Source organism: Eremomyces bilateralis, assembly GCF_010015585.1.
Source record: "Eremomyces bilateralis CBS 781.70 unplaced genomic scaffold P152scaffold_1, whole genome shotgun sequence".
NCBI classification, from domain to species: Eukaryota; Fungi; Ascomycota; class Dothideomycetes; order Eremomycetales; family Eremomycetaceae; genus Eremomyces; species Eremomyces bilateralis.
Genome location: NW_022985067.1, coordinates 1562940 through 1577321, shown reverse-complemented (window position 1 = coordinate 1577321; position 14382 = coordinate 1562940). Strand labels below are relative to the sequence as shown.

At 53.7% G+C, this 14382-nt stretch overlaps 6 protein-coding genes and 1 pseudogene across 7 annotated transcripts; 4 read left to right on the top strand and 3 right to left on the bottom strand.

Annotated features, from left to right (window-relative positions):
- Nucleotides 1-433: 433 nt before the first annotated feature.
- P152DRAFT_453957 (HSP20-like chaperone) lies at nt 434-2049 on the top strand. Its single transcript, XM_033678490.1, has 3 exons — nt 434-606; nt 839-1167; nt 1304-2049. Exons 1-3 carry the CDS (start codon nt 579-581, stop codon nt 1682-1684), a joined length of 738 nt encoding a protein of 245 aa, XP_033539004.1. The 5' UTR covers nt 434-578; the 3' UTR covers nt 1685-2049.
- On the bottom strand, nt 2002-3074 carry P152DRAFT_504642 (HAD-like protein; the record flags this gene model as incomplete). Its single annotated transcript, XM_033682384.1, has 2 exons — nt 2756-3074; nt 2002-2670 (listed from the first exon to the last, which is right to left on the bottom strand). Exons 1-2 carry the CDS (start codon nt 2930-2932, stop codon nt 2002-2004), a joined length of 846 nt encoding a protein of 281 aa, XP_033539003.1. The 5' UTR covers nt 2933-3074.
- Nucleotides 3075-3296: 222 nt separating this feature from the next.
- Nucleotides 3297-4218, top strand: P152DRAFT_388118 (uncharacterized protein; the record flags this gene model as incomplete). The annotated part of the gene is made up of 3 exons (XM_033675909.1): nt 3297-3602; nt 3705-3891; nt 3971-4218. The coding sequence occupies 3 exons, from the start codon at nt 3297-3299 to the stop codon at nt 4216-4218; spliced, it is 741 nt and encodes a 246-aa protein (XP_033539002.1).
- On the bottom strand, nt 3956-5660 carry P152DRAFT_16913 (uncharacterized protein). The gene has a single exon (XM_033674075.1). The coding sequence runs from the start codon at nt 5531-5533 to the stop codon at nt 4394-4396; it is 1140 nt and encodes a 379-aa protein (XP_033539001.1). The 5' UTR covers nt 5534-5660; the 3' UTR covers nt 3956-4393.
- Nucleotides 5661-9369: 3709 nt separating this feature from the next.
- Nucleotides 9370-9705, top strand: P152DRAFT_387830 (uncharacterized protein; the record flags this gene model as incomplete). Its single annotated transcript, XM_033675897.1, has 1 exon — nt 9370-9705. A coding segment is annotated over one exon (336 nt), but the record flags the coding sequence as incomplete, so codon positions are not given.
- A 964-nt stretch (nt 9706-10669) lies between these two features.
- P152DRAFT_16888 (uncharacterized protein) lies at nt 10670-11114 on the top strand. The gene has a single exon (XM_033674074.1). The coding sequence runs from the start codon at nt 10780-10782 to the stop codon at nt 11077-11079; it is 300 nt and encodes a 99-aa protein (XP_033538999.1). The 5' UTR covers nt 10670-10779; the 3' UTR covers nt 11080-11114.
- A 772-nt stretch (nt 11115-11886) lies between these two features.
- Nucleotides 11887-11958, bottom strand: P152DRAFT_t3 (annotated as a pseudogene). The gene has a single exon. The product of its transcript is annotated as a tRNA-OTHER (tRNA).
- Nucleotides 11959-14382: the final 2424 nt, after the last annotated feature.

The following is a 14382-nucleotide window of genomic DNA, read 5'->3' as shown; positions in this document are numbered from 1 at the left end:
AGTAAGCTTAAATCCTGTCGGCTCACATGAAATATCCAATCGTTTCAATTAACGATGTTTGATTATGGAGTGACCGCCTAGAGTCACTTGAGGGCAGCCATCAGGCGCCATATTGAGCAGTATCACCAATCTCACTTCAAACCTCGCCAATAACGGCTCAAAAAGGCATTGTAACCAAACTGCGATCTCATGGACAAGTCGAGGGGGAAAATTGAAATGTTACACCCAGATCTGTAATACACGTCAGTGCATGTTTCGTCCGGTATTTCGGTGGACACAGGGGATTTCCATCCGCTTCCACCAGCTTCGTGTGCGCTCTGGCTGTGCAGTGTTAAGTTCCTTGTGTGGCACTGCGACAGCAACCGCCTAAACAGCCTCATCATTCGCCATTAACATTTCGAGGCACTTTTCACCGTCTTCAACACAACTTCCACACAAACTTCCACAACCACATCCCCTTGCAAATTTTGGTTGCGCGTTTCATCACAACAGGACCAACTTTCACTTCTCACCCATCACCCATCTATTTTCCAACAATCAAGACACTTCTCAAACCTATCCACTCCATCAACCCCACAATGTCAAACCCCACCGTCACACCTGAAGGTACGTAGAGCTTCGGTTCAGCCTTCTCAATTTTCACTCCATGGCATCCGGGGATCGGTCGCATGAGGAAGAAGTGCTGAGAGGGTGACAATGATCACAACGATCTACCCTCCCTCGAAAGAATATCTTCGCCGTTCCTTAGTCGTCCTTCCGATCCTCGGACCCAGCTCAGCTCCATCCGACATCAACTGATATGCCTTTTCTTCCCCCCAACCGCTAACACCCCCTCCAGTCCTATGGGCCCAGCGCTCCTCCAGCAGCGATGCCACCAAGAACCACGTCTTCCTCACCATCTCCGCCTCGGACGTGGCCCCGGCCGACCTGAAGCTGGAGATCACCCCGACGAAACTGACCTTCACGGGCCCCTCCAAGACGAAGAAGGTGACCTACCACGTCGAGCTGGAGTTCTTCGCCGAGATCGACGATAAGGAGACGAAGATCAACCACACGTCGCGGGACGTCGAGCTGGTGCTGCGCAAGAAGGAGCTGAAGGAGGAGTTCTGGCCGCGCTTGTTGAAGGATACCAAGAAGGTGCACTTCTTGAAGACCGATTTCAATAAGGTGAGTTTCGTGATTCCATGGCGCAGCTCGTCCGAGCTCTCATCCTCTTCCGGAGTCGAGCCGAGTGTTCCGGATGAGCGCCGCTGATGTCACCTCCCACCTTTCTTCGTTCAATGGACCGCTAACACCAGACCAGTGGGTCGACGAGGACGAGCAAGACGAAGTCGTCGACGACGACTACCTCTCGAAGATGGGCGGCATGGGCGGCCCGGGCGGCCCGGAAGGCATGGAAGGCATGGGCGGCATGCCCGGCATGGGCGGCATGCCCGGCATGGGAGGCATGGGCGGCGGCGAAGGCGGCTTCGGCGGGATCGACTTCTCGAAACTCGGCGGCGACATGGGTGGTATGGACATGTCCGCGCTGCAAAACATGGCCGGCATGGGCGGCATGGATATGTCTGCGCTACAAGGCATGGCGGGCGCCGGCGGCGCGGAGGGCGAGGACGAGGATGACGATATGCCGGAGCTCGAGGGGGAGACCGCGACGGAGGACAAGAAGATCGAGGTGGTGGAGTAGAGATGTCCGGGACGAGAGGAAATGGCGCAACGATGGATTGACGGCCGCAGACATGATTCCTCAAGCGAGGGACCGTTAGGGCCCTCGGTTGCCTGGCCTGGCTGGATGTCATGATCTCTGGAACTCGGGTTTAGGCGGAATGGATCGTCACATATTTAATATACCGTACCCGATGAAACGCTTCCTTTGGCGACGCTGTGGATGTAGAAAGCAAAAGTACCTTGCTCGTTGACCATTCAACCGCTCCTTGACCTCTAATTTCTGTCTTGAACTTTAGTGGTATTTAATCATCCCGAGTGCTCTCTCTCTTTCGCCCTCTATTTGCGTTCCTCAATCGTTATTCCGTACTCATGGAACGGGAACCCCTCCAGTGTTTCCAATCGTCGTCCCCAAGCGTCCCCCTTCTTCCCAGGCCACCCTCCACTCCCCGTTTCCGCCACCACCTCCGCCTCCTCCACATGTTCCCCCGTCAACCCCGCCAACACCTCCCCCTCCCTCCCCTTCACCTCCCCCCACAACCCCATATGCGGCACCCAGACCACCTGCATCCCCGCCCGCCTGGCCGCCTCCACCCCCGGCACACTATCTTCAAACACCAAACACTCCTCCGGCCGGATCGCCTCCTCCCCCTTCTCCAACCCCTCATTCACGCTCCGCAACGCCACCAAGAAAATATCTGGCGCCGGCTTTCCGCGTCCTTTGGGGATGCGCGGGTCGTCACCCTTCACCAGACAGTCGGCGGGGAAGTTCCCGAACACGTGGGCGAGGTGGGTGGTTTTGAGGGCGAAGGTGCCGCTGTACGAGCTAGTGGCGAGAGCGATGCGGGTGGGGGGCGCGGTGCCGGTGGCCAGGGTGGTGAGGAGGGGTTCGACGCCGGGGAGGGGGCGGCAGGTTGGGAAGAGGGCGGTGTGGTGGGCGTGGAGGAGGGTGGTGTATTCAGTGGTGGAGAGGGGGAGTTGGGCCCAGGTGTGGAAGATGCGGGTGGCCTGAAGGGAGGGTTAGTTGCTGTTTGATATGTACTGCCGGGGCTTTGGAGATCGATTGGGCTGGGTAGTCTCAGGGTTCACATACTTCAAGCGCGGGTCGGCCTTGGAGCTGCGCTTTAATGTGCCAGGGAAGGTTGGGCTTGCCGTGGGCGGCGAGGATCTTGTTGACGGCGACGGTGTAGAGGTCTTCGGAGTCGATGAGCACGCCGTCCATGTCGAAAATGCAGGCGCGGATGCGCGGGAGGCCTCGGGGGGAGGTCATGGTTTACGATGGGGGGATGAGGAATAGGCTTTGGTATAGATCACAATTTGTTTTCTGGCTATGGTGTTGAAGACAGTAAGTCTGGGGTTTCTTAAAGGGGGGATTGAGTTCACCACTTGAGGATCTTGAGCAGTGACTGGTGACTAGTAGTGGTGAATATATCAGGATACCTTTCCATGATAAGACATCGATGTGGCGGATATATTTCCGGATTCGGGAAGGCCTCCGTGGCCAGGAATCGCATTATTGGGGACGTCCACCATCCATGATCAACCATCCAACATCCCATCTCCAACTCTGGAAACCCTAAACTCATATCATATACCTATCCACGGGTAAATATCCACCATACCACCCACCCACCATGTCCTCACCGTCGTCCCAACTTCCTGCTTCCTACGCCCTCCTCCCCCCCACTTCCGAATCCCCCCTCCTCGCCACCTCCACCACCCAAAAAACCGCCGCCAACCACCTCTTCACCACTGGCGCCTACGACGCCGCCCTCACCGGCTACCTCCGCGCGCTCGCCCCGCTGCCCGCCTACCTCGACTACGAGATCGCCGTCCTGCGGAGCAACATCGCCGCGTGCCATGTGAGGCTGGAGCAGTGGAGGGAGGCGATGGAGAGCGCGGAAGGGGCGCTGGAGGGGTTGGCGAGGGTGGATGGGTGGGTGATGCCAGGGAAGGGAGGGGTGGAGGAGAAGGGGGTGGGGGATGGGGAAACAAAAGCAGAGGTTGCGACGACGATTGTGGAGTCATCGGAGGCGGAAGAGGAAGAGGAACAAGTGGAGGACGGAGAGGAGGAGAGCTCGGAGGCTAGAGAGACGCCGATGGAGACGTTGCAGAGGTTAGGATGGACCGTCGACGATGTGCAGCGGATTCGTACCAAGGCGCTCATGCGGCGGGCGAACGCGAGGATGCAACTGGGGAAGTGGGCGGATTTGGAGGGCGCAGACCAAGGTACGTCGCGTATCTCACGATTCCATTAATAAATCCACCGCGGCAATGTGAACACGGCCGACTTACTCCTCTATTCTAGACTACACCTATCTCTCCACCCTCTCCACCCTCTCTTCCCAGGACCGCAAAACGCTCGACCTCGCGCGCCGCGCGCTGCCGGCGAAAATGGAGGCGGCGAAGCAGAACGAGATGGCGGAGGTGATGGGGAAGCTGAAGCAGCTGGGGAACGGGATCTTGAAGCCGTTCGGGCTATCGACGAATAACTTTCAGTTCGTGAAGGATGAGAAGACGGGGGGGTATAGCATGGGGTTTGATCAGAATCCGTAGGGGATTCGTGGTTGGTTGGTTGGTTGTTTGCGCGCAGGTGGTTTGCAGCGGCGTTGCTTCAGTTGGTGGAGAGCGATGTGCTCGGCTCCGACATGTATATAGGTACATGAAGTTCTGTTTTAAGTCCAGTCGACGTTTTTTCTGCAGTTGGGCTTCACCTCGTTCGTCTAACTGTTCACCCCACCGCCGCCAGCGCACGAATGACCTCCTGCCCCACCCCCTCCTCGGAAGTGCACTCTTTGATGATTTTCACGACCATATTCCGCTTCAACCCGCCCCGCGGTGGACTCCACACCTCTCCGCGATCGAGTCCCTCCCGCGCGACAATCGCTTCCGAACTGGTTGCCGCTGTGCCGAAATCGTCGGCGCCGGTCTCCATGCCGAGCGAAGTGGGAACGCCGGACGATGTGAGATGTGATGGCGGGTCGATGGTGCGTAATGACAGAAGCCGTAGATTCCGTCGCGATTGTGGGTTTGCTTTCTGTTTTCCAGACCGGGCGGCTGGTGATATCGATGGTTCGTCTAATGATACGGCCACGACGGACTCCGCGACGGCGAGCTCGTCTTTACTCGGGTCGAAGATGATGTTCTCCCCAATCGTGACCACAAGCAGGGTGATCGGCGGCTTGTCTCCGGCCACCGCGCCAGTTCGCGGGTACAGCAACGTCGCCGCCGCCCAGTCGTCGCTGAACAGGGGATCCTCCTCGCCCTGCGATATCAACAGCGGGACCCGCGCGGACAGGAGGGCTAGGTGTGTGGTAAGTGAGAGCAGCGGAAGGGGATACGACAGTGGCTGCGAGAGAAGGAGGATATCGACGTAGAGCTTCCAATGAAACCTCCGGTTGATGAACAGTCTCTGCTTCAGTTCTCCGCTGGCGAGCAGCGCCTCCGTCAGAATCCCAGCGAGGAACACCGGCAGCGCATCGTCCTCTCGATATCCCGGGATCTCAACGTGCGTCTCCACCCACACATCCTCGCTCAGATCGGCTTTTCGCCTAGAGCCTCTGCCCTCCTCGTACTCCTCCCCATCGTCCACGTCTAGCGCCGCGTCCGCCGCTTTCCACGCATCCTGCGTCTTCTCGACCTCGATCTTGACCCCGGCTACCGCCTCGGTGCCGTCGGCGAAGCAGACGCGCGCGCTGCCATTGGCGTTCGAGAGGATGTCGGCTTCCGCAACCAGCGGTCGGAATTGGGTGGAGGAGCGGCCGTCGGGTCGAATGGCCGGGTTCAGCGTGAGCGAGGAATGCAGATACGAGAGCTCGGCGGGGGAGAGGAAGACCTGGGCCTGGGCGTTAATGGAGGCTTGAGTTGGCATATTGGACACGAGCGGGTGATTATTGGATCATCTTCTCATTTTTAGAGACCGGATATCAGGAGTCAAGAAGCAGGTGGCCGGCATTAATCGCATTAGTACTTCAGTCGTCGTGATAACTGAACCGATATCTAAAGCTTAAAAATGGAGACGCATCTCCATTCCAAAGAAAACATGAAGTGCAGGGGTATGATTTCGTCCAGCCAATCAGAACATCGTTTTAGCTGGCCATACATATTTGCCCTGTTGCCTGAGGCGCACTATATCAACATTTTCCTGACTGCCTGAGGCATCTATATTTCTCCATGCGAAACTTCAAACGGCGCAGGGATGATGGAGAACTGAGGAGCATGATCCGGGGATTATGCGGAGGGCATGTCATGTACAACCGAATGGCTTCATTTCAAATTATTTCTCCCCATTATATACAATAGTCTGGGACCAGTCAATTATTCGGACTTCAATGTAACGCCATCCCCCCAAGGGACCCCTGGTACAGATCGGATTCTGCAATATACATCGTACCATAACTGCTTGTCCTCCATCTCGTTCTCCATTTCCCATCCCTATTGTAGTTTCGTACAACCGCGCTATCGTACGCATGGCTTGCGGAGTCGAGGCCATTGCATCACTTGTCCGATTCATACTTGGAATGACATACGAGTTTAGGGGGGAACGGATCCGGAACACCCAACACGATCCTGTCTTTCTACGGTCTGGAATGGGCCGAGAACCAACAAGAGCGAGGAAATGGCTGAAATCAAGCGGAATTCCCCGTATCCTGGTCGAATGCATCTTTCCGATACGATTTCCATCATGGGAATGGGAGACTGCGTTTACAGGACGAAACCAAGCAGAAGAAGAACCTGCAAATTGCAAATTCCCCACTGTTTTCCGCTGCCAATCCACTTCTTCCATATTCCGAAATGGGAATGCGGGAGGTTACACCAACGCCCCAGTCTCCGTTTCCCGGGTCGCGCAACATTCTCCGGAAGCAACCGAGAGTATCTCGCAGTCTCTCGCTCCAAACCACATTTAGAATCGCTGGCATGGACCCGTATTTGCCCCTCCTGCCGTCGACCGGGACATTCTCCCTGAGGCCTGAGTTGATCGGTTGCAAATCGCACGCCTCGTTGCCATGATCCACGCTTGCCCCTTGGGAGATGCTGAGATCTGCCAAGTGGTACACCTAGCTAATCTATCAGCATCTATCCGAACCCTTGTCTCGCTCAGGTTGAAACACTTCTGCGGCTCTGGTGTTCACCAATATGGAGGATGGTACCGAAAGTGACATGCAGGCCAACGACATCTGAGACAAGTACCTAGATCCGATGATTTCCAAATTACTATCACGGTAAGTGGTTTGAAGCATCCGGCAAACACTGCATGTAGGATCTGAACGGCCAAGTCCCCTCCAAGCTTTCCTATCATTTGTTGATAACCGTTAAGGTTGGTCGGCAGATCATCACCCACCTAGTACACGGTGAACTAAAAGATGCTGCACACCCACATCAAGCCATGATATCTGTGTGAGACCCCGAGCGTCAGGTTGACACCAAGCCAATCCGACGCCATCTCCACCTCTCCCACCAACCCAAGGACGGCCATGTCATGCGGCTAACCGCTGTAAGTCGCGCTATGCACATGGTCCGGACCTCCGACCTGGAAAACTCTCCGTCAACAGGGAAGACGGCGCACAAGCTCCCCGGCACTAAGTTCGGATGATCTCATTGAAACGGCGAGGCGCTTCCCATCCGCACGCAGCAAAAAGTAAGAATCAGGGTGACCTGGCCCGGCCACGATTTGGTACGCACCATTCCATTTTTTGGGTGATGGGTGTGGTCCCTGAGGAATGCACATCAGATCCTCGAAAGCGGCATTGTGCAACCACAAGTACACTCCAGAACCTTTCCATTTCGGGATGCTCGACGGTAGCAGGATCATGGGAGCATCACAGCATATCTCATGGCGGCTCCGTCCAAATATTAACGACCGGATATTTCAGATCTGTCGCTCAAGTGGATTCATGGGAACGGACCGACCCAACGGACTCTGATGACGCCATGACCGCATCCTAAGGAGATTAGTGGCATTGCCACAGGCCGACGCGAGATGGTAGAGTCCCACCATATTGGTGAACTCCATTGGATATCCTCCGCTCCCTTCCCTAGCTCCGATATACCCTTGGCTCTAGCGTTTCGTCAAGTTGGAAGATCTGCAACGCGTCGGTCCGCGCAAATGATGCGAAGACTGCGATAGTACGAGCAAGCACCTGGAGGACTGTCTCCCACTGTAGCACTTCCGCGAGGAGGCGTCCACCGAAAAACAGCCACAATCATTCCTAATGCGGAAAGTGACCGAAACCACCACGAATGCGGCCCACTGCGTAGATGGCGGCCGTCTTCAGTCAAATCAGAGGGATGCGATCATTTTGGTCACAAGCCGGTCGACTTCGCTCTTGCGTCGGGTTGTTTTCCTACAAATACTTGTCAATGAAGTCTTCCGTTCTCAGACAAAGGAAGCTCATATTACTTCTCCCTCTTCCCTTTCTCTTGCTTTGCCTTCACCAAAGTTTTCGTTGATACTTTGCCCCCGACCCAACAAAGGAGAATAGTACCAAACCGCTTCTTTTCATCGTGTTGAAACAACGACGCGTAATTCTAAGACACTCGTGACTGTGGCGGGCATGAGAGGAAGGGTTGCATAGAGGAGTGAGCTTGACTGATCCAGAGGAGCGCGCTGCCGTTGCTGTGGAGTTGTCAGAGCAAATCGTGCAAGTACCCGGGACAGGTTCGTTGTAAAGAGTCTCTTCTTGCGCATCTCACAATTGCTTGAACATGCATGAGAATGAGGTAGAATCACAAACTGTTCCACCTGCAAAACATGTTTACTAGAGTTAAATCCGCTCAAGTTGACCAACATCTTTACTCCTGCGATGTACCTGCAATCGATCCAGTTCTGACCGTTTCCAGGGTAGCGCTCTATCAGACCACCAGAGACCATCTAAGATACCCAAGCAGCACTTTGAAACCCTTTAAAGCAAAGGTTCCTCCTGGCCTGGGGTCAGTGACCAGACTCAATCCTTTACGGCTTTGATCCAAAAGAGGCTCAACAAGTTCGTCAACAAGTTCGTCAAGTCTTTTCTTGGCTTTCTCGGACTTTGACCCATTTGAAAGAGCGCATCTAAGTCCACTGTCTCCGCCTTTGAATTAGTTCATGAGCACCGGGAAAAGAGGCTCGGTATCGTCCGAGAAAATGCTCAGCACAGTGACCATGTCGCACCCCCATCCACCGACGCCACCATCCGCGCATCAGGACTACGATCTGCATCATATTATTGAGCACAATGCCAACCATCAGTATGCGTTCGATATGAACAATGGAGACGCCGGGCACCAGGTTCCTATGTATGGACAGTCAACTGCAGAGTCCTATCTTCCGCATCCATATGACGGACAGTATGACGGCCACGATGTCGGACTGGGTATTTCGATCGAGAACTACGGTCATGGAGACCATGGTTTTTATGATGGCCACCACTCCTACACCGCATCGCCAGTAAGCATTGACGCAGCCTGTTTCGTGATCAGTCTAACCTTCCAAAGTTCCCTCATGGCCTACAGAACACTCCCCCCACACCGCATTCCACCACCAATAGCGAGATCGGAAGCCATCATATCCGATCCGGGACCGTACACAGCTTTCCATCCTCCTCGCCTCATGGAGATGCCGGTACCACCAAGTCGTCTCCCGCGCCTCGCTCCCGGAAGACCAAGGCCAAGGGCGAAAAACGCAAGACCCCGCGCCTCACGGAACCTCTCAGCGAACTAACAAAGCATATGGCACATCTCCCCCTTCGCGATATCGAAGCGTGGGTGAACCGTTCGATTGAAGAACGACGAGCCGAGGTGGCCAAGCGAAAAGGTTACGTCGCGAGGCCCATGAACTCCTTCATGCTTTACCGCAGCGCCTTCGCCGACCGCACCAAAGAATGGTGCACGCAAAACAATCACCAGGTCGTCTCCTCGATCAGCGGCGAGTCCTGGCCTCTGGAGCCTCCGGAAATTCGCGAACAATACAACGAATGGGCGCGAATCGAGCGGGTCAACCACCAGAACGCGCACCCCAACTACAAGTTCTCCCCCTCCAAAGCCGGCGTGAACAAGAAGCGAAAAGGAACTTCCGTGTCCGACGCCGAAGAGGACTTCGACGGCGTCACCGACTTCGACGATCCTGATGGCGCTTGGAGTCCCCACGGTCGTCGAGGGACTCGCGGTTCCAAGCGCCGTCAATTCTCCCCGTCCGTACACTCGGGCCACGCAGTCATCGCTCCTGATCCGGCCCAGGTGCAGGAACTCCAGAATCGGATGTACTCTGGCCTCCAACTCAGTAGCTGGGAAGCCACCAACGCCGGCAAGCCTCCCCCGGCTGCGATCCGCAATCCCGGCCCCCTCACCAGCACATACGGGCCGTACTACCACCAAACATCGGTGCACCCGTACGGCGGCGGCACTCCCGGAGTAGAAGACGTCATGCTCCATCGTGTGCATCACCCCGCCATGATGCAGACTCCTCAACCGGCGCAACAGCATCCTCACCATCCGCAGCTCGCGCCGATGCCCATACAGTCACAGCAACCAGGCCTCCCACCACCGCAGCAGCAACCACCCCATTCTCGCTCCCCCAGCGCCATCGTGGGCATCCCCAACGCCGCGCAACAGCAGCTCTTCAACGTGCACTCCGGCTCCGGAACCCCCGTGCAGTCGAACGTCGCGGCGTCGCTGCCCTCCAGCCACGGACTCCAGCCTCACCAAGGCCATCTGCAGGAGCCGCAGCTCGACCCGGCGTTGATGGCACAGTTGGACGGAGCGGGGCAGTGGGCACAGCCGTCGAAGCTGGAGATGGGGGAGAATAAGATGGGGGAGAGGTTTAGCTTGGAAGATTGGGAGCCGGATCATGGGTTGGGACCGGCGCAGGATGGGGGGAGCGAGTTTGAGAAGTGGATGATGGCGGCCGACGGAGGGCCATAAGTTGAGCGGTGACACGCTTGTCGGCCGGGTTCGTTTCCGAGGAACGTATCGAAGTTGGTGGATGTTTAAACGTCTTCGCCATTCCAGCACTGTTACTCACCATAGATTCATCTTCCGGGCCGATCTTCTCTTTCATATCCTTCTCTTCACCTCACTGTCCTTCTCTTCCCTTTCCCCTTCCCGGCTCTTGATTCTTTCCGTCACCACGCGCGGCTTATCATGTCGGTTTTTTCCTCAGCATTTCCAACTGGACGAACGGACTATACATTACACGGACGACATTCTAGACTTCTGCGACCGCAGAACCAAGGGGGGCGCGAGCCCCGCATAATATGCGGATCTGGCATAGATTACCCACCCTCAGGGGTCATTTTCTTTTCTTGTTTTCTCATTTTTGGTGGACAGCTTGGGTGGTCATCGGAGGAGGGATTGTGGGAGCAACACGGAAAACGGGAGAAAATGGAGGATATGATAGCGTTCATGTGTGTTTTTAGTCGACACCTTTTATCGAAGCAATAATGGTTACATCACGTTAGACTCCGTGGGTTCTTTGTCTCGTGAAATCATCTGACAGCGCCGTTCGACGTCTGTTAGGTCGATGGATCGTAGCCTCGATAAATAGTCGAGGGCATGGAAGCATATGATGGACTTGATCGGAGGTGATGAAAGGATTCAAAGCACGCCAGCGAACAAGACACATGCAATGCCAGAGGATAATCCAACCAAAGACCCGATCCAGGCGAAAGGAAATAAAGAAACCGCGGACATGTTAGACCCCCCACTCTACCATCTCCGTCGACAAATGTCTCGAGCATTTAGCATTTGCCTCGACACAGTGGGCGAGTGGATGGATGAGTAGGTTGATTGCCTTCCGGACAATTATGCATTCTCGTCCCTGTGACACGTCTATTGATTGTGATAGCAAGCATTGGGCAAGAGGAGAGGGATGTTTCTCCCGAGGCTGTACGCCCATGATCGGAGCTCGGTGTCTGGTATTGAACGGAGCGAGTTCGCTGGACGGCTGATGTGAATCCGGACGGAGACGTCAGGTAATCTCATTTGGATTGACATCTCACAACCGCAAAGAGGAGAGGATCTGCGAAGATCAGTAATTTTGATATCCAGAAATTCATCAGATGATGTTCAGGGCAAAAAAACATGAACAATGAAAGCCCACGGTCCATCCGATCGACAAATTCCACCTCATCTTCACGGTTCACACCAGTCACCCACGAGTGACTAACACCGTCTGCACATTGCACAAAAAAGAACCCCCTCCTATTCCCCATCCACCTCCCCAAAATAGCCAAAAAAGAAACGCTCCCGGTCGGGGAATTGAACCCCGGGCTCGAGCGAACCTTGTCTGATGACAAGCTCAGATGTTACCACTACACCAACCGGGATTGGATGGAAAACTTTTGCTCATTTTCGAATAAACCATTGGGCGGAAATAAAAAACCCGGCGTGAGAAAATCCTGGAGAAAATCCTGTGACGGGGCAGCGACTGGGACACCAGACGGGAGGAGGGGACGGGAGCTATCATCAGGCATCAACTTGGGACTTAAGGAATTAAGGCATCAAGTCACTCATTGATCTGGCCAGCCAGGCGCTGTTCAACTTCACTGCAAGCAAACGCTCCCAAACAAACAAGGAATTTATCGCCAATATTCTGTTGGGAACAAAGCAACCGCATTTCCGAAGTTGACCTTGTCTCGTAAGTAGACATCTCATACTACTCGAGCATCACTGTTCTCTACTTGACATCCTCGGAATCATTCCGATGCCCTATCCACCAAGTCCGGAATGGCTCCAGTGGTCGAGATCGCCATGGACCCGGATGACACGGACTGGAGAGCAAAAAATCAGGGTAAGGTTATCTCAGCTTGGGCTCAGACGTTACCCATGCCATGACCCCGGTTAGTCTAAACCGTAACCAGATTAAACCCATGTTTAGCGTAAAAACTAGTCACGTGAAAACTATTGTCTTGGGTATCCATACCGTCTAAGAAACTCTTGCAAAATTTGTATGGACGCCAGATGATGAGATTTGGGAAAAATGACGAGATGGCGAAAAACATCATACGGGGAAATTGAGCGGGCTCCAGAAGTTGATGAAATATAGATAAGGGTTTATTAAACAGTCCTAAGGCTTTTAAATATCAAATTTCTAACTGTTCATTCTGTAACTAGAGTTTTAAAACTGCTCTCGAATCATCAAGCCGAGGATCAATCTCCTGATCTGCCTCCATGCGAGTAAAGCGCCGGCGAGGTCGCGCCCATCAGCGTGAAACCTCCCTATACCAGAATTCTGCCTCTGTATAACCATCTCCTATCGAGAAAACGATCGAAGAACGAATATCCATACTTGCAACGACACTAGATAAAGAGTTATGCTCGGTACTGCAAGAGTTAGTTAAGGCCTGTCTAATACGAAAGAACATTAAATACCAGCATGATCTTATCTTCTATCGTTTGCAGTGACTCCTGGGTGGTCGGCTCCCACGTACCAACCGGGTTCGGACTCTTCGACAAATTGTTTTTCGGCATGGGGATACTAACCCCCCTCCCTGCGTGGCGGGCATCCCTGTCTGACGGGCAATTTCCTAGGTACTTCGAGTTCAACGCAATCCACAGCAGACATACGCAATTAGAGTTCGATGAATTCAAATGAATCGCTCTCCATAGCCATTTCTGAACATGCTGACAAATTCAAACTGGAAAAATACATGTGCGTGGTTATGTTCTCGCCTGATTTCTCAACAGCATGTCTTATCCTCAATCCAGACATCCTCAATTACAGCATCACCATCATAATCTAATTGCCTGTAAAACCAGTTAAATATCATTATCCATGCCGTACGGTTACATGAGCATATTTATAAATCATCATGAACGATGTGTGTGCCGTGCCGTGCCGTGCAAGATTGCTCAAGTTCGGCATGCAGGTAGGTACTTCCAGTCGAAACGATGGACAATCCTGGTTAGTGCAGTATGCTTATTCGAGTAACGTATAACTATTTGGTCGTACACAGTCAGTAATGAAATTTATTTTAGTTGTCAACTAGTATCATTGCCCAGTCTATGATCTGTGGCTGGTGAAGCCTAACTTACTTCAGGAGCACAGTGGATTCCCCTGCGTGCAGAATCCAGAACCGCTCTTAGCCGCCCTGGAAGAAGCCTTGTTTTGATATCTTACTTGGCTTTGGTTGCTGATCGGTGGGTTGCTGACTTGACGAACGATAAACTCCGGTTCCAAACCTCCAGGTACACTTTTGTAGAGAGAAGTTATAGGCTAACTTACTGCTTATCTTGAGCGGCTGAGGATCTCGTTTCAGTTAGATTGGGATTCGGTACATCGCAATCGTAGTATATGGCTTTCCAATGAAATATCACGAGCTTCACCTCAGAATGATTGAGTCCTAAAGCAAAGAGCGAGCTAAGTTGGACAGTGTGATTCAATCTAGCGTGTAGGCGTAAGACGACCCCCCACTCCTGCGTGGTGGAGAATGAGACAACTCTTCTAGAACCATCCAGAGCCATCTATCACCGATTCCATTTCCTACTTAAGAAACCTGCCCCCAAAACCCCAACTCAATCAATATTTAGAAAAAATATAATACTGTAAGTCGTAGGTCGAATGATCTATAGTGATAAATCTATTTCCATGCACCTCCATTTCCCGGCTGGATTCCCATAATAACCACCCTGCGGGTGGAAACATTGATGGGGAAGAGTTCTCTATCGATGGCTAAGTGCAGTGGCGATGAAAGAGACGCACGCGTTACGCGTGCAGGTCGCAAGCGTTGAGCGTGGTATCGCCAT